The sequence below is a fragment of the Neomonachus schauinslandi genome, chromosome 6 (assembly GCF_002201575.2).
Source record: "Neomonachus schauinslandi chromosome 6, ASM220157v2, whole genome shotgun sequence".
NCBI classification, from domain to species: Eukaryota; Metazoa; Chordata; class Mammalia; order Carnivora; family Phocidae; genus Neomonachus; species Neomonachus schauinslandi.
Genome location: NC_058408.1, coordinates 73,794,729 through 73,814,171, shown reverse-complemented (window position 1 = coordinate 73,814,171; position 19,443 = coordinate 73,794,729). Strand labels below are relative to the sequence as shown.

Genomic DNA, 19,443 nt, shown 5'->3' with positions numbered 1-19,443 from the left:
CAGACAGGTCCCCTCTCCTTTCTCCTGCACCCCAGCCCCACCAGAGGACAGCGAGGGAGGGGGCGGGGTAGCAGCAGGTCGCAACACCCTCACGGGGTCACAGGGCCAGATGGGGTCGGGAGCACTGTCGTGGCGTTTTTGCCAGTGCTTGGCACTGGGTGTCACACGCAGGCCGAACTGGAGGGCTGTGTCCACCAATGGAAAGCGAAAGGAGACTGAGAGGTGATTAAGGCAGCAGATAGGCGAGAAATCCATTGCCCAGTCAGCAGGGTTGTGTTTCATCATTCTGAAAGGCAAACGGCTTAACTGCAAAGGGAAACCCCACGTAAGAGGGAAACATTTCGAGAACTTCTTCCCTGGCAGCCCCAGGACAGTGAAACGGAGTAGCTGGGGGGACGGCAGGCAGCCCTCTGCCCCGAGGCCTCGCATCCTCTGTCACCCAGGTGAGGGAGGGCTCTGCGCTCTGTGAAAACTCAAAGCTCACCTCGGTCTCCCGCAGCCTCTTCCCTCGCCATTCCTCTAGTGGGCTTGTTATTAAAGGTCACCCTCATTTTAGGTGCATCCTTCAAAAGAATCTAAGCTGATGCCAATTATTGATGGTGATAAATAGTACTGATTTCGAAGGGAGTTATTCGGGTAGCTATGGACAGTCCCATTCAGTGGACACTAGCTGAGCCTAACAGGTGCAGTCATGATCTAGGCACCTCCCAGGATAGTTTCTCAGTACGCATCGCCAGGAGTCAAGTCTAGCTCTACTTTGAGGTTATGCTCATAAAGATGTGCGTTAATTCATCTTGTTACTGTAGGATACATTTTATACAGTAGCTGGAACACAGTTCAGTCTGCACAGACTACAAATAATTACTTGCTTACACATCTTTGAAAGTATCAATTTTATATACTAGCTATCTATAGAAATGAATCTTTCTCGCTACAAGTATTTTAAATCAGTGTCCTAGTGTCCAGTAAAATGTTCATTTCTCCTCCAAAACCATGAGTTGTTCTAGAAAGATCCATGTAAATCTGGAAGGCACTAGACAGGTCTTTCCAAGGGTTAAGATATGGGTGATAAAAGAGTATATCTGAAAGTTAACGTTTCAGTCACTCTTAACGTTTTCTGTGACAATTTATGGGCACATCACATTCAGCAAAAATGTATCTTTTATAAAATCCCTCAATATTTTTTGTGGGATCAGAAATAGCAGAGGTGATTCCTGCCCTTAAGGAATGTCTGCCTTCTCATAAATAAGAAAATAAGACTAACACATATGAAGAAAAGCAAATGAAATCCTTTTGTATTATATTAACGTCTAAATTATGCAGAAAGGTTCTTCATATTGCAGAAAGAGGGAGACCATTTGGAGCTGATTGGGTCAAAGAGGCCCCGGGAAGACACAGGACTCCAGCCAGGGCTTAGGGAATAGGTTGGGATTTAAGTGAACAGCCGGGAAAGGCCATTCCAGGCAAAGGTTACAACACAGAGGGCCACATGTCTTCACAGGCCACTGAACCCAGTGGCAGACCCACCCAGGGGTTGCGTGGAGGAGGGGTGAAAAATGCCCTTAGGCAGCCCATCGGCCAGGGGTCACTGTGGTCTGTTCTTAGAGGAGGTCAGATGTGAAGGCACTAGGCATCTGTGGGCATTAGGTCTGGTGATGAAAACATATAGAACACAGACTCAGCTCAGCTTCCACCTGTGAAATCAAAGAATACACTATAAGGCGACTGGACAGGCTATTTTTAGGTGGGGCTCCTCCCAAAAATAAACATCATAATTTCCCTTCTAAATAAGGTAGTCTACTTTGCGCCAGGAGGTAGCCCATGTCCCTGAAAATTTCATGTAAACACTTTCAAAGAGAGATCTCATTCATGAGAAGGGAAAACAGGCCCCTTTTATATGTTAGGAATGTTGAAAATAGCCATGTCCTTAAAATCAAATGGTTTCTCTTGTTTTGTGTGTGTGGGGGGGGGGAAGATAGGAAAGAGCCATTCTGTATGTTTCAGGGTAGCTCATCAACTGTATACATTTGATTTATTGCTAATTCATACTCTGTCCCTCATATTAATATCCCCCACTGACACACAACAGCATGGTAGCTTGAACACTGAGCTCTGAGATCAGGTTCTGGGGGCCGGGTGCTCGGTTCTGAGCCCCTGACCTCCAGCCAGCTGCCTTGCAAGTTCACGGTAAGAACAGAGAGAACTTCGGCACCCAAAAAGAATCACAGAAGCTCAACCCAAGGGAGCCAGTGCGTGGTCATGGCTCCAGTCACTGATTCCACATCCATGTGGACGGAGCAGCTTAAATGCTTCATGGGGCTGTTTTCCATAGGCGAAGTCAGCACGGGCAAAAAAAAATACAAAATACATTTGGAATGGGCTTAACTATATTTAAAGTACATTTGTATGAAATCTTGTGAAAAATTGCAAGTCCAAAAACAGGGAGGAAGGTGTTATCCTATTTAATATCAGGGTGAAGTTTGAGTATTATTATCTATGTCAAGACATTAAGAACAGATTATAAGCCACTGGTTAAAATCCTCCCAGTATGTAACAGAAACATCATAAAGTTTTTTATGCCTTATGTCTCAAAAGTATCACGAGAATACAAACACTTTCATGAGTGAAGCTGAGCACAGCACACAGAGCTGAATTTTGCAATATGGGATTCTGTTTCATTTCAGCTGACTTGAAGCTTTCACAGAGTCAATAAATGAAAGAAATTGAAGTGTCAACTTAGGAGTCTCAACTCCCATCTATGTGAAATTTCAGGTTATAAGTGTGCTTTAAGTATTGGAATAAGTAGGATTATGTGAAATATTTTAGTGATGAATTTAGAAATGAGTAAGCAAGTTGGAAACCTGCTACATGTAGTATTTCTTTATAAGGATGAATGAGATTGTGCATAGAAATCAAATATCGGTTGGGGCAAGAAAATATTTGATGATTTGATAAGGAAAGTGAATTTTTTTGCCCATCCCCCCACCCACCTCCACTCTGACACCACAAGTTCATTCTATTTGTGTGTTTTGTTGTTGTTGTTTGCTGGTTTTGTTTTTAGATTCCAAAGATAAGTGAATCATATGGTATTTGTCTTTCTCTGTCAGACTCATCTTGCTTAGCATAATGTCCTTTAGGTCGATCCATGTTGTTGTAAGTGGCAAGATCTCATCCTTTTTTATGACTAATATTCCAGCATGTGTGTGTGTGTGTGTGTACGTACGTACCCATATATACACACCACATCTTCTTTATCCATTCATCTATTGATGAACACTAGGGCTGCTTTCTTGGCTATTAATAATGCTGCAGCAAACACAGGGGTGCATATATCTTTTTGAATTAATGTTTTTATTTACTTTGGGTAAATACCCAGTGGTGGAACCAGGGGATCACATGGTATTTCTAACATTATGAGGAACCTCCATACTCTTTTCCACAGTAGCTCTACCAGTTTATATTCCCACCAACAGTCATGCATGAGGGTTGCTTTTTATCCACATCATCACCAACACTTGCTGTTTCTGGTGTTGTTGATTTTAGCCATTCTGACATGTGTGAGGTGATAGCTCACTGTGGTTTTGTATCTGTATTTTGATTAGTAATTTTGCACATCTTGTCATGTGTCTACTGGTCATTGTGTGTCTTCTTTTGAAACATGTTTGACTGCTCTGCCCATTTTTTAAATTGTATTATTTGGTTTTTGATGTTGAGTGGTGTAGCTTCTTTATGTATTTTGGATACTAACCTTTTATCATAGTCATTTGCGAATATCTTCTCCCATTCTGTAGGTTGCCTTTTGTTTTGTTGATGGTTTCCTTGGCTGTGCAGAAGTTGTTCATTTTGGCGTAGTCCCAATAGTTTATTTTTGCTTTTGTTTCTCTTGCCTTAGGAGACATGTCTAGAAAAATATTGCTAGGGATGATGTCAAAGAGATTATTGCCTGTGCTTTCCTTTAGGAGTTTTATGGTTTCAGGTCTCACATTAATCCATTTTGAGTTTATTTTCATGTATGGTGTAAGAAGGTGGTCCAGTTTCATTCTTTTGCATGTGGACGTCAAATTTTCCCAACACCATTTGCTGAAGAGATGGTCTTTTCCCCACTGTATATTCTTGCTCCCTTTGTGATAGATTAATTTGCCATGTAAGCGTGGGTTTATTTCTAGGCCGTCTCTTCTGTTCCATTGATCTATGTGTCTGTTTTTGTGCCGGTGATGAAAGAAAATAATTTAAAGTTTATCATATCAATTTTAATAATCACTACAAAGTGAAATAAGGTTTACTTTACACAGCTACTCTATGCAAGAAAATGATATATTTTTTTTTTTTTTAAAGATTTTATTTATTTATTTGACAGAGAGAGACACAGCGAGAGAGGGAACACAAGCAGGGGGAGTGGGAGAGGGAGAAGCAGGCTACCCGCAGAGCAGGGAGCCCGACGCGGGACTCGATCCCAGGACCCCGGGATCATGACCTGAGCCGAAGGCAGTCGCTCAACCGACTGAGCCACCCAGGCGCCCAAGAAAATGATATATTTAAATTGCACATTTCAGTATACGATTGTGATGCAATATAGGTAGCCTTTTGAGTCAATGAATCAGTGCTAATTCCTTAATAGGAGAAATTACAAGTATTCTTTGACTGCCAAGTGATTTCTTTAAAATAGTCCATTTGTTCATTTAATTAAAAATAGAAAAGTATGATGTTCTTTTCCTGATCTTCCTCCAAGCTAAAAGTTAAATGTCTTTTTTGAAAACTATCTCCTCTATGAAAATAGTCTTACTTGGCTTTTGATCAATTTGAATTTAATCACATAGACATATCCTGCTATAGAACTGAATTTTAAGTCTGAAGGCAAGTTACAAAGCAAATGGAATTGACATTTTTGATGAGGGGTTGTGGTGAACATGGGAAGGAGAACAAAGAGAGAGAGAAGAGAGACCCTCTCTTGATTATCACTTGTGCAAATGGCAGAGGAAAATGCAGAGGTAAAATAAGCTATTTTTTTCTATGCTCCTTTGTTCTGAATGGTATACACGACGATTTATGTATATATAAACCACTTAATGGTCATCGATGAAATAAGTTTTACATGTCAAATTCTTACCATAAAATTGTGTCATAGTGCCATGCCTCTGTTCCTCCTGTCTGAAAAGCTTTTCAACTATGGCATCTGTTTAAAGTCATAATCCATCCTTTGGCTTCCCTACATCAGCTGACTGTGTGTCACACGGGCTGGGACAAGTCCCTTATGCTCCCCTCCCTTGTGCGTCCTTTGGAACAAACCAGATGCTGTGATTCATTCTTAAGTTTTGGACGCTGACTAAGGAAAGGAAAACATCTGATGTTCCTGTGCAGTGCAGAGAGAGAGGTGAGGGAGAAGACTCTGAGCAACTAGGGAGAAAAGAAGTTTTAACCACCGGGGTTTTCTATCATGACTTATAGTAGTGTTCGCCTGAAACCATAGTACTATTATAGAGAAAAGTAATTCTCATAGAAGGACTGGCATGTTTTTGGTTAGGAAACGTTGAGGAATACAATCCAATACTACTGTGTGGAATAGGAGTTTTCTATGCACTTAAAAATTTTTTCTTTCTCGCATGAATATAGTAACTTCTTCTGAATATGTGAGCACAGGAGTTTGTCATGCCCAAGAAGTTATCTGAGTCAAAGTGATGACGCTGGTTTTCCCTTCTCTGTGAAAGTGAAACTTCCTTAAATTCAGACAGACTTTTCCTGTCCTTTCATTTTCCTTCAGTTGGTTGGGACAACTAATTAAAACACAGATTAAATTATGAACTGTAAGAGTAAAATGCTGTTTACAAGTATCCACTTTAATTAGCATTCCCACATATCTTGATAATTGTTCTTAGGTAGCACTTGTAAACTTTCAAAGTATTTTCACATACGCTATCTAATTTGATCTTATAATATCTGTGCTTATAAGGGGATTTTATTCCCCTTTTTTAAGTGAGGCAAAGGCTCTAGGAGTCTGGGAGCCTTTAGAAGGCTTTAGGAGATTACAGGAGGTCGCATCTGATCTCAGTTGTACATTATTAAAATACTAAAGGCATGGCCCAGCAATTACCTATTATTTTGATGAAATAATTTTGTGATAATTTGCATATTTTGCTGAAAATAACGCATGATCCTACTTTTTTTTTTGGAAGTGAGGCCTTTTTTAAAAATTTAGGACTTGTAATCACAATAATTAAGTCCTAAAAAGATCATATTTTTTATAAAAATGTTCATCATTAACAGATACTGGAATAAAAATGGAATACAGTTTTAGGTAACTGGGGAACTTTTATCGAAGGGGGATTGATAAGCATAGAGAGAAATCTATTTTTAACATTTGTTCCTTAAGATATAAATTAAAAATATATCTCACAATCAATGAGGACAAGAATTAGAAGATAGACATAGTTTCTGGCTTTTTCCTCTTTAAAAAAAAGCCTTTAAAAGCCTTGTCGAGGTATGATTTGCATCCCACAGGGTCCCGTCCCTTTGGCAGGCCACGTCCATTCCTGTCCCATCTCCAGCGACTACTCACCCACCTTCCATCTCTAAGCATGAGACTCTTCTGCTGTGTTTTCTTAGGCTACGCTTTATTTTACACCATTTTTGTTTTCTACTTGTACAATTGAAGATCTAGTTCATTATGGACCCAAATATCCAGGTGTTTCATGCACAGCAACTGATGCTGTCCGTTAAGTCTTCATGTAAGAGATCATTTTAATTACAGCATCATCCAGAAAGCCACTTTCTCCCCCAAATAATGAAGATACAGCTATATTGCAAAATGAACTATGAATTATTAATAAAAAGGTCTGATAGACGAGTGGAGGAAGATTCTAAGGACAAAAACTCTCAGCCCGAGGTGATGAGTCAGTTTTAAGTTTGTTCTCATCATAACTCCCCTTTTCAGAGTCAGGAATTGGGTCCAGCAGGACACAAGCCTTTTAAAGACAAGTGCCTGCTGCAGACAGAAATGGGGGCGTTCATTCTAGCCAGCTAGTGTGTCTCCAAAGCTCTCTGAAATGCTCGTGGCATTGCCTCTCAGCTTCAGTCCCCATCACCTGGGCACCACCTGGAGCCCGGCAGCTAAGAAGTTGCCAAAAGTGATGTCAGAAATTCCCACCTTAAGATCCGCTCGGCCCTGGGATGCGTTCGTTCAAATGGCAACACAGTGCTCCACACAGAAGTAACGTCTTGCTAGAAGTGAAATGTTTACTAATTCTAGTTTCTGATATAATGCAAAGCATTGTTTCTGAAACAGAAGAGGAAGATCTGGAGTATTAGCATTGTTGTTTTTCCTATTCTAGGAATGTTGATCATAAAACCAGTGTGGTGCAAGGCTCAGCTGTCTTTTTCAAGTAGCTTCTCGGCCCTTCACCTGTTCCCTTGGTAGGTCTGAGACGGGTGAGGGAGGATAGGAACGGGCATAAAGTGACAGTGGCCTGTGCTAGCTCATATTTTCAGGACATTGCTTTGACCTGAAGGGACCATGACCGCTGGAGGCACCTAAGAATCAAAGCCGCTAATATGCACTGAATGGGTGCTCTGTTCCAGACACTGGGCTTGATAGGTGGGCCCTTTTATTTCATCTTCCCAAGTAAACTGAGGTAATATTATCCTCATGTTATGAATAAGGACAAAGGGACAGGGTGTCAGAAATGCGTCCAAGATCACAAGCCCAAAAATGGTTGAGATTTAAACAAAAGCAGTGACATTTTAGAGCTCACACTTTTAACCCAGGCTCTAGCCTGCATGCTGGCGGGGGGGGTGGGGGGGTGGAAGTCTGCAGAGGAAGACAGAGCCAGGGAGCATGCCAGCACAGCTAGGCTGGGAAGGATTCCTGGGGAAGGAGGGGAAGAAAGGCACACATGCATTTCCTCTTCTCTTGCTTGCCTGTGTCCACACGGATTTCCTATCTCTAGCTCACCCAACTGCAAAATCATCATCATCATCTCAAGTTGACAGAAGCAGACTTAGGGTAATTCATTTGGCCAACTGGAAAAATAAAAAGCAAACTACATTTCACCTTCAAAATTTTCATGGGTTTGTTTTGTGAAAGCCCTTTCATAATAAAGCCTAATAGCTTAGACCCAGTAAATATAAATTGCTATAACTTACCCTGAGAGTTCATGTTGTACAAAAGAATATGGCAGGTCCTTTAAGGAGATGAATAGTGTGGTTCAGCCCAAACTTGAGTGGATTGTTATGCTGTATATAACCTTTCAAGGTCTTTGCATTCATGGGATTCTAGCGGAGTGGTTCCCATTGAACCAGGATCCTTTGAGAGAGCCGGACACTAATAAATAGGTAGTACAATCTAAGACAGACTTTAAAATTTATTTTCCATGAGAGTCATTGTGTTTACTCATAAAAGGGATAAATGCTAATTGTACAAAAGTTAAGCAATTCAAAAAAGCAAAAAGAAGTAGAACTGAAAATTTCCCTAAGGGAAAACCATTATTAACATATTGGGAAACACATTTCTGACTGTCTCTTCCTAGATTTATTTTAGATAGAGATATACACGTACATACAAATTATTTATGGGATCATAAAATGTATGCTGGCTTGTATCCTGTCTCTTTATATATGACACATATATGTTATCTGTGTGTGTGTGTGTGTGTGTGTAAATAAATTGGGGGGGGGGCATATTTTTCCATAATAAAAAACGAAGACTTAGAATAAGTTTTTATTTAAATTCCAGTTAACATCCAGTGTAATATTAGTGTCAGGTGTACAATACAGTGATCAACACTTCCCTATACATCACCCCGTGCTCATCAGGACAAGTGCACTCGTTCATCCCCCACCACCTCCCCTCTGGTGACCATCAGTTCTCTATAGTTAAGAGTCTGTCTCTTGCTTTGTCTCCCTCTGGTGTTGGTTTTTTTCCCCATTTGCTAAGTCATCCTTTTAAGGCCTAGTTTTTTACAGATGCATTGCAGGGATGTACCATAATTTATTTTTCCACGCTTCTCTGCATGGACATTTAGATTATTTCCAAATTTTGCCATTAGACACAATCTAAGAGTCAGACATGTCGGTTAATCAGGAGAAAACTTTTCAGAGCATTCACTCCAGCAGAAGGCGCTATGTCTGCTGAGTTACCTCTGCCGGTTGTCCTCGGGCGGTCTGACTTCTCGGTTACAAGCCGGGATCCTGCGAGTCTTGTGTCCTCCTAGTTTAAAATGGAAGTGGAGATTCTAAGGTCTGTCCTCTAAGGAACTAGACAGGTCTTCACAGAATGCAGAGGATGGTGGTTCCAGACGGTGGGACTGTCTCCACTCAAGCAAAGACAAAACGGAAAGCCTCCGTAGATGAGCTGTTTGGCTCTGTAAACTTATAATTAATACTTACTAAATTGGAAACTGATGTGGCTGACTCCCAATCATCTCTGCAGCTTTTACATGCATACCTCTCTTGGGCAGCAACCACCTGCCATCCACCAGCTGTTAGCACCATATCCCTCCCTCCACCTCCATCCTTTGAATTCCACAAGGAGAAGCCATCACTCAGGCACCCCAGATCCCCGAGCATCCCCTGAGGTCCCTAGGGAAAAGCCAGTGAGGCTCTGGCATTTCCAGCATGGGTGAAGCTTCATGGTATTTACCGCACGGTTCAGTTTTTCTCATGGAGTCTCTCCGAGGGAGCCAGTTCCATTAAACTCTCATTTGTAAAGCATCAATCACTGTGCTGTCAGTTCCTTTTCTCTTCAGCTGAAGGGAAGCAGCATATACGACAAATAGCTTGGGCCAAAAAGACTGGAGCATGAACCCAGTTCTGCTACTTGACAGCTCGGTGGCCTTGGGCAAGATATGACCCTGTCTGGTAATCCTCGGTTAGCTCCGCTGAAAAATGGGGATGACAGTAGTTCCTCAAAGGGGTGCCTAGAAGATTAAGGGAGAAAACTCACTTATTATGCTATTCCTGACAATATGAGCTTTATTGATGTTAGCGATGTTAGCTATTGTTGTTAGTGATGATGAAGTCTTTGTAAAAACACAACAAAAATCTCATCCTCCTGCCCTTAAGAGTTGATGTTGGGACTAAAAATAATGCATATGGATGTGCCCAGCATGTATGTGTTTCACAAAGGCTAATTCCCATTTCTTTCTGATAGCCCCAAGCTTCGTTTATTTCCCTGCATAGACTCTCCCTAATATACAGTACAAAACTACTGAAGAAATAGCAAAGTAGATACATGTTTTTACCTCATATCCTGACTACAGTGAAATAAACATCTGTGTGTGGGTGTAACAGTGATGAGCTGGTTAGAACGAAAATGGGCAATATACGGGGAATCGTGGAATGTGTTCATTGGAGGGGAACTCAGAACTCAGGAGGAGTGCTGGCTAGGAGATGAGTCGCAAACAAATGGCCATGGTCTCAAGACGTGATGGACCCCAAGAGCTCGTTGGCAGCCAACTGGACTTTGTTCTAGAGATGATTTTATTAGCCTAGTAGTCTCCCTGGTTGGGAATGGCATTCAAGGAAAAGGCTGGGTTAAGAAAGCATCTTGTAAAAATACAAACTGAAAACTGGAAGCTGAATCACATGGGTATTTGGCCATGTTTATTGCTTGTGTGGTGTTGACACGTAGAAATCATTTCTTCCCTTCCATGACTAATTAAGGGCACTTTGGGACCAAAGAAAAAGACCAAATAACCCATGCTTGTCCTTATAGCTTCCCTTGTTTTTCTCCTGTTAAGCTAAGAGATACACAGTGTGGAGCTGAGACCCCAGCTCCGCTGTGACTTTGCCCATGATAAATCGTCATGGTTCTTCATGTTCCCTCTTTGATTCATGCAGTCAACAGATACTTAATAGGCATTTACTCTGTGTCATGGATAGTGAGTAAAAAGATCCCCCATCACAGGCTGCTTACAGACTAGTGAGAGGAGACAGGAGCTGAACAAGTAATGAAAAATAGTCTGTGTATGCACTTGGGATAGAGCTAGTGAGAACAAGAAAGCAGGGAGAGGGGGGTGGTTTCTCTTTTATGGAGGTTGGTATGAGGACACACCGATGAGGAAACATTTGATCAGAGAACTTTGGGAACTGAGAGGGGGACTCCTGGGGATATCTGTGGGAAAATATTTGGGCAGAAAAGTACAAGCAGATAGACTGAGGCACAGGCTTGCTCGGTGGGCTCCGGGAGTGACAAGGGGGCGAGCGTGACCCCAGCAGAGTGAGTTAGGGGGTAGCTGGGGTCTAGACCTTGTAGTCTCTGTGACAGCTTTGTCTTTATAGGAGCAAGATGGGAAGGCACTGGAGTGTTCTGAGCAGAGGAGTGAGATAATCTGGCTTTGTTTGGCACTCACATGATGTACGCTATCGAGGAGAGCCTGCTGGCTGGGGCAGGGGTCCAGCAGACAGACCCTGGGCCAGTTTCCCACCCATGGCACTTTCTCACTTAACGTCACAATAACTCCATACTGTGTTCTCTTCAGCAAGAACTGGGGCTCCGAGGGCAAAGCAACTAAGCAAAGGCAGGGTTGAGGTCCAGACCTGTGATGACCCCAAATCAGAGTTCTTTCCTCCCACCCTGTGTACAAGTAAAAACGTACATCACCATCACTGCAAAGAATAATGGACAAGTTTTCCATCAGGTGTGTAAGCCTCCCAAGAGACTGAGGTCCTTACACTAAGGCTCCAAAGAGAACATGAGTTTATTTCTTCTCTGGTGTTTAGCACTCTGACACGGCTTATTTTTCATGCTGTCTATCCAGATTTCTAGAAGTGTGTGTTCACATTTTGTATTTTATTATGAACTACAACTGGATTCATTTGAATCACACTCATCTGTCATCTGAAAGAGTTTCAAAGACCCATAGAGGGGCCCTTGGCCGCTTAAGGCAAATTCGAATTTCCATTTTTCTCTCTGACCTGTCATAGAGATTCACAGATGCTGGCCGCAGCCTGAGGCTCGTTGATGTGAAGTGTCCTTGTGTTGTCGTCCAAGGCCCCTGCCCTGTGAATGTCCTCTTGGACTGTGTTCAGTCTGTACACGTGTGCATGAACAACACCGTGAAGAATCACACTGCTGGGCAGATGACGCAGTAAACAATTCATAACTCCAGGGGGCAGTGATCCTTCAGCTGAAAAGCAGAAACAGCTTGCCATGTCATTTACCCAAGGCTTTCATGACTTCCAAATAATGCAGGCTTGAAGATTCTGTTTGTGGCTCCACAGCACTAAAAAACTCTTTGCTGTTGCTATGAAGCAATTAGCTCCATCACCCAGATCTCTTCCTTTCCTTACAAGTCACCTTGTTGAGGGGCACCTGGTGGGGGCGCAGTCCGTGAAGCCTCCCCCTCTGGGTCTCGGTTCAGGTCATGATCTCAGGACCATGGGATCGAGCCCCATGTCAGGCTCTGTGCTCAGCAGGGAGGCTGCTAGAGATTCTCTCCCTCTCCCCCCATCTCTAATAAGAATAAATAAAAATCTTAAAAAAAAAAAAGTCATCTTGTTAACATTTTTTGTAAAACAGTGACCCACAGACCCACGGCTTGCCTGAGGACTGGTACGCGGAGAACACAAGCCCCCGGGAGCCATGTGGGACTGCGCCAATGGTGTGGAGGCCATGGAGACGTCCCAGCCCAGCTTAGGCTTTCCCAGTTAGTACGACAAAGCAGTCAGCTTTGAGGGCAGACAGGATCAAAGCCATCATGCATACTGGAGAAGAAGAAGAAGAGTTTTCAGAATCTCTTGAAAATTTTGTTTTAATTGGGAGGAAAGGCCAGACTGGGCAGTAGGAAGGGAAGAAGGGACAGTACGTGCTTCTGCAGTCACAGCAGAGAGAGGGGTCTCCTATGGAAATGTCCACCGGTCAGGACCGAGGAGGAAGAGTTGTAAAGACCCATACGGTCCTACATCTACCACACCTACTGGAAGAGAAATTGGAGAATTTAGTTTTTATGCTCTTTTGATTGCAGGAGAGAAACTATAAAGTATGCTCCAACGCATCGTGTGATATGAAATAACACAGTGAGAATCCAATTCACTTTCCCTCTTCCAATCCCAGTAGACACAGCACTAAGTGAGCATCTAGGTACCCTCTATCTGGTCCAGTGGAAGGACCATGGACAAGGGCCGTGGACCTGGATTTCTGCCCGGCTCCAGCAAGCACGTAGTGTGTGACTCAGGCGGCACCCGGGGAGTCCCTGCTGTGCTCAGCACACTGGGTAATTTGGGGATGAGAAGGCACTCTGTTATATTAATGCTGTGGACTTTTTCTCACTTATTTTCTGTGCTTTTCTTTAAGGTCCAGTTGAAAAGTGAAGAATCCAAAACCTTTGCCATGAAGATTCTCAAGAAACGCCACATTGTGGATACAAGACAGCAGGAGCATATCCGCTCGGAGAAGCAGATCATGCAGGGGGCGCATTCCGACTTCATAGTGAGGTAAAGACCCCACACCCCCCGGGCTGATGTGCCCACTCCCCGTGGAAAGTCAAGCCACCAAACCCGTCGCCACCCCTGCTCACCATCACACATTTCATTCACCCAGGAAACATTTTTAAATCTGATTTTAAGAAAGTTTTGTTAGGCTTTAAAAAAAAAAAAAAAAAAAACTGAAGTTTGAGTCTATCCTTTTTTTTTTTTTTAAAGAATCAGATTCTGTGAAGAAAACATTTTTCCCAAAGGATATCTCTCCATTTCTGACATTCCATTTTATGCTCTCTGTGACTGAAAAACCCTACATAGACTTTTGGAGCATGAAAGACAAAAATAATCAAATTATCCTCCCTTTGAATACTAATATGTAAATTTAATTTTTTGAAGATTAAAAAAATGAAATGACTGTTCCATCTCCATATTTTCAGAGCATTAGAGGATAACGGGGAGTTCTTATATACCAAAAAATAAAACCTGCTCTAGTTAATTTGTCAGGGGCACCTAAAAACAGGGCATAAGGTGAACTTAAGGAACAGCAAGGGAATTTCATACATGTCTATGTTTGTAAAGTATATCTATTTTATATGCATGTAGGTTGCATGTTTATCACCACTCAATGTGGCTCAAGTGTCCATGCTTAAAATGTCAGCCAAACTGGGACCCCAAGAAGCCACCTTGGTCCATAATCCTTTGGATTCCTCCATTCATTGCCCAGGAAAGACTAGCCCCTACACCATACATACCTTAGTCAGGAGCTTGTTGCCTCCTTTTCCCTATTTGCAAACAGATTTCCTTTAATCTTTCCTAATCCTTTCTTTCCTTTAATGACATTTCAAGCTTGGTAAATCAAGTATAAGACTGTAATCTGAGCACTTAAAGCATTTACATTCTTTTCAAAGACAACAATGTTTATAACCCTTGTTTTCTTGTTTGCAATTCACAGATTGTACAGAACGTTTAAGGACAGCAAATATTTGTACATGTTGATGGAAGTGTGCCTGGGTGGAGAGCTCTGGACCATTCTCAGGGATAGGTAGGAGTTTTAAGAAATGTCTATCATTTCTTTAAAAATGTAGTTGACTATGATGGTCCTAAGAAGAGTCCATTATAAAGTATAAAAATCATATTTACATGTTACATATGCTTATATTTCAGAAAATAAGTAAATATGGGCCACAACCCACCGTACATACATGCTTTAGTCAATGTGACGCTCACTCTGATTCGTAACTAATGATAAAGGCTTAGTCCAGCATGGAAATGGTAACCTAGCAAGGTATCTGCACAGGTCTTTTTTTACCTTGAATATCAGAATCAGCTGACTGTATGCCTAGAATTCAGTTTGTTGCTGTGACTAAAGGGAACAGAGGTAGGTTATAGTTGCTATCTGGATTGTCAGCTTAATTGCTTTACTCATTGGCCAGATGGGCAGTCTGCCTTTCCTGACATTGAGAATGTTTTTTTCCCCAAGTTACTTTTTCTTCTGGCTTTACATTGCTCTTTGGTTTCAAAATTAACAAGTTCTAGCCATCTTCTTTAGGCTTCAGCTGATCTTAGGAAAAAATGAATCCACTTATAAGCAGTATTTCACGTAAACAATCTAATTCAGATTGACTTATGTTTACCCTTTGAGGGCAAGTAAACTCGGTCTACTTAGTGCTTGTTTCTATCTCTTATTTATAGAACTAGCAAACTAAAAATCTATAAAATGTCCCAGGAGATCATTACCAATCCTAAATTTTTACTTAAAAGACAATTTTCTTTTCCTGTGAATGATCTTTTGCTCGTTTCCTGTGACTGATCAAACATTTAGAAGTCATCCTTGTTCCTTTGAAGTTTCACCTTTTGACATCTTTTCTTTTTTCATATTTGTTACAGTCTCACCCACATCCTCCTTCATTGGGTAACATCTTACTGAAACTCTGTTGTTGCCAGAAAGCCCTAATATTTTTTGACAACTTGTTACTCTGTAGATATCCCAGAACAGTAATTAATAGAACCCAGAGTAGCTTATGAAGTCTCATTCCTAATAGCATTCTTATGGTAACTAACTTACTTCATGTCTTTGGAAGCATTGACCTTTCAGGTCTTATCCCCTTTGCCTTCCTTGTATATATCAATTGGATTTCTTTTTACCTTATCTTGTGCTAATTACATTGATGTTGTGTTTCTTTAAGGGAAATAAGTATATAGGGCAATGCATCATGTTGGCAGTAGGGGCCAGGGTAAACATCTGTACTAAGATGTTTATAGTGCATTATTACATTATTTCTAATAACACTTGAGCACAGATCATATGCCAGGCATTGTGCTAGAAGCTGGGGATACAATAATTGATAAAAAAAGATGTGATCCCCTTCTCCTAATTTACGGACTGCTGCATAAAGTTACCATTCTGATTTGTGAGTTAGTTAATGTCTGCTTCATCCTAATGTGGTTCTTTTCTTTTTTTTTTTAAAGATTTTACTTATTTATTTGAGACAGAATGAGAGAGAGAGAGCACATGAGAGGGGGGAGGGTCAGAGGGAGAAGCAGGCTCCCTGCCCAGCAGGAAGCCCGATGCGGGACTCGATCCAGGGACTCCAGGATTATGACCTGAGCCAAAAGCAGTCGCTTAACCAACTGAGCCACCCAGGCGCCCAATGTGGTTCTATTTTTGACCTGACCTTTCAATCCCCTAATTTATTTGAAATTGAAATATCTTCCCTGATTTGTTCTAATTAGAATAGAAGATTTACAGGTGGAAGTAAACATGAAAGCAATAATAAGCCACAGAGGGAGAGGAAATATTTTAAGCTTTTATTAACTAACTTCTTTAAGCAGGCAACAACAACACAAATCAATCTCAAGTCCACTTACGGGGAATCAAACATGCATAGGAATCCAATTTCAATCTAGTTTTTGAAAGAAAATATTATTTTGAAAGAAAATATTATTTCCTATTTCTCCCTATTTAACTCGATTTGCATTTTGTTGGCTCATCAATGCCAGCCAAGGCTTCTGAGGGAGACGTATTTTGATCGGCTAGGGCACCTAAGGTTGCTATTTAAAAGTGGTTTACCTTTGGAGGAGTGGATGGAGGCAAAATATCGGTGGATGGTCCTTTCTCTACCTCCACCCGGGATGCTTTTTGGTCAGGTCCATTTCCTTCCCTTTTATCATCCCCTTTTGTCATCCCTGGGTTTGGGATACACGGTTGGGGAGCCCCCGCCATGCTCTTACTACTATGTGAAGAGGCATGATCTGGAGCTAGAAAGGCTGCCTGTTCCTTCCTAAAGATTCAGGAGGGCTGAAGCCTTGGTGTTAAAAGCAATAGAACTATTATATATGCGTGTAGCACCTTACTGCTTTTATTCTTTTTTTTTTCCCCCCACTACTCAAAAAATTGGTTCTGGGGTTGGGGGGGTGGTGCATAGTTGTGGGGCTCCAGTTAATATTGCCACTGACTAGCTTTCTCACTATTTGAGACTGGAAGTCCTAAAGGTTAATTGTTAGGAAGAAACAACAACAAAAAATGCCAAGAGAAAAAGAAAAATAATTATGCTCTTCGTCACAGTGTATATGAAAATATCCGGGGTCAAAACAAATCCCATTCAATTCATTCAGTTTTCTTTTTGCATCCGAGGAAAGCAGCCGTAGGGAGAAGCGTATTTGGGTTGATTTTAAGAAAGGCTTGTGTGACCATTCTTGACCGACATGGTAATGCCTCAGGGATTTAGCAAAGGAAGTCTGGATAGCAACAGACCACCTCCTGCCCCTCTTTTTTTCTCATTCTTAGTCAAAAACTAAGAATTAAAATACTATAAAAAATAAAGTAGAATGATACCATATATACAAACAGGACTGGAGGACTATTATCTTTGAGATATAAGTAACACCCCTGAAATGTTAATTGTTGCAGTTATTTCTTTGGTCTATTCTTTAGTAGCTATCATATTTTGTCTTCTCACTTGTGACTGTGTTTTCCACACATTCTGTACCATTATTTGGAATAGGTGGGTATGCGTTATATTTTATTCACCTTTCCTCCATAACTTCCTTAAAAATGTTAAGTGGTTAATATAAGCCCATATTAAAATTGGCATTTATAGTAATCTAAAACTCAACATTTCAACTGTTTAATATATAAATATTTCCTGAATAATTATTTCAGAAAACATAATTTTCAAATCACGCACATCTCACTTCTAGTCATGTGTCCTCCTGGATGTGTTTTGTAAGCGGGCCAGTAACTTAAATCTCCATTCTCTTTGATTCTAACTATACTGTGGAGGGTAATTATTTAAATTCCATCTAGGATGACAAAATGGATAGTGCAGATCAAAAGTATTTCAAGGGGTCAGGAGGATACCAGAATCAGAGGATCCTGAACTCACCTCATTCCAGGGACACACCAAGATGACAGCTACATTTATACAAAGAACTCTGAAAACAACCGGAAGACTGTCAGAGCAAGCCTTCCACAGTTCGTCGTAGAGAAGAGCCCACATTGGAAAGGGTAAGAGGCACAGACACACGGTTGGGAACCAGATCTCCCATGAGATTAATCACAGCTAGGAGGGGCACCGCCAGCATGGAGAAGCAGGAGGACCAGGCACCCCCAGCACGACGGGGATTACGGGGACCCATACCATTTGGGTTGGAAAACCAATAACGCTTAACTCAGCAAGGGCTTAAAATCAGCTGGGCTTAGGTCCAGGTACTTGAGACATCAGTGGCCTTAACTCCAGAAGAGCCTGAGGGCAACAGAAAACGGAGTCCCCACCCTTAAAGAACCAGCATTATAAATAAGCTGCCAGCAGGGCACAGAAAGGGCAATTTGAAAAGTGCCTGGAGTCACGTGAAGGACATTTATTTCCAGAGCATGCACTGGAGCGGCAGGAATCTTCAGGAGCCTTCTCCAGGAAAAAAGGAAAAAAAGGGCCGGCAGGCATTTCTCTTCCCTTTTCCAGCCTCGATGGGCAGACACTTGGGGAAGCCAGGGCTCTAGCACTGCGTGCCCCACTCCCACGTTCCCTGTGGACCCATCTCCTTCAACCTGCTTCCCTCAGCAGCCATCCCTCCAATGGGACTCCTGCTCACGGCAGGGAGGAGGGCAAATTACCACGCCTTTCAGTTACCAGCACGGGGGGGAAAAAAAACCTGCCCTTTGGTGCACCCACAGCTGTGGCAGAAAGACCAGTGTGGACAGCTCACCTAGTGACCTTGCCACTTCTTTTTCCCTGCCCACCTGCAAGAAATTAAGACAACAGTCCCATTTATAATTGCACCAAGAATAAAATACCTAGGAATAAACTTAACCAAGGAGGTAAAAGACCTGTACTCTGAAAACTATAAAACATTGATGAAAAAAATTGATGATGATGCAAACAAATGGAAGAATATTAAGATGTCCATACTACCAAAGGACTCTACAGATTCATTGCAATGTCCATCAGAATACCAATTGCATTTTTCTCAGAACTGGTGTAATCCCAAAAAAGAAGAACCAAGCTGGAGGTCTCATAATCCTGGATCTCCAGCTATACTACAAAGCTTTAGTAATCAATATGGCACTGGCACAAAAATAGACACACAGATCAATAGAACAGAATAGGGGGCCCAGAAATAAACTGACGCTATTATATGGTTAATCTACAACAAAGGCAAGAATATACAATGGGGAAAAGGCAATCTCTTCAAAAAGTGCTGGGAAAATGGACAGCTACATGCAAAAGAATGAAACTGGACCATTTTCTTACACTGTACCCAAAAATAAACAAAATGGATTGAAGACCTAAATGTGAGACCTGACACCATAAAACTTCTAAAACAAAACATAGGTAGTAATCTCTTTGATATCACCCTTAGCAACATTCTTCTAGACCCATCTCCTCAGACAAGGGAAGCAAAAGCAAAAATAAACTATTGGGACTACACTCAAATAAAAAGCTTCTGCACAGCAAAGGTAACCATCAGCAAATGAAAGAGAAGATATTTGCAAATGCTATATTCAAAAAAAAATCCAAATAAAAAATGAGCAGA

The 19,443-nt window shown here is 41.6% G+C and overlaps 1 protein-coding gene across 2 annotated transcripts in view; it reads left to right on the top strand.

The window, feature by feature from the left end:
* Positions 1–19,443, top strand: part of PRKG1 (protein kinase cGMP-dependent 1) — a 1,258,435-nt gene that overhangs the window by 1,220,693 nt on the left and 18,299 nt on the right. For both annotated transcript variants that reach the window (XM_044915991.1, XM_044915990.1), the window contains exons 11-12: positions 13,286–13,425; positions 14,363–14,452. In XM_044915991.1, the coding sequence (XP_044771926.1) occupies positions 13,286–13,425; positions 14,363–14,452 (230 nt within the window). The remainder of the gene's footprint in view (positions 1–13,285; positions 13,426–14,362; positions 14,453–19,443) is intronic.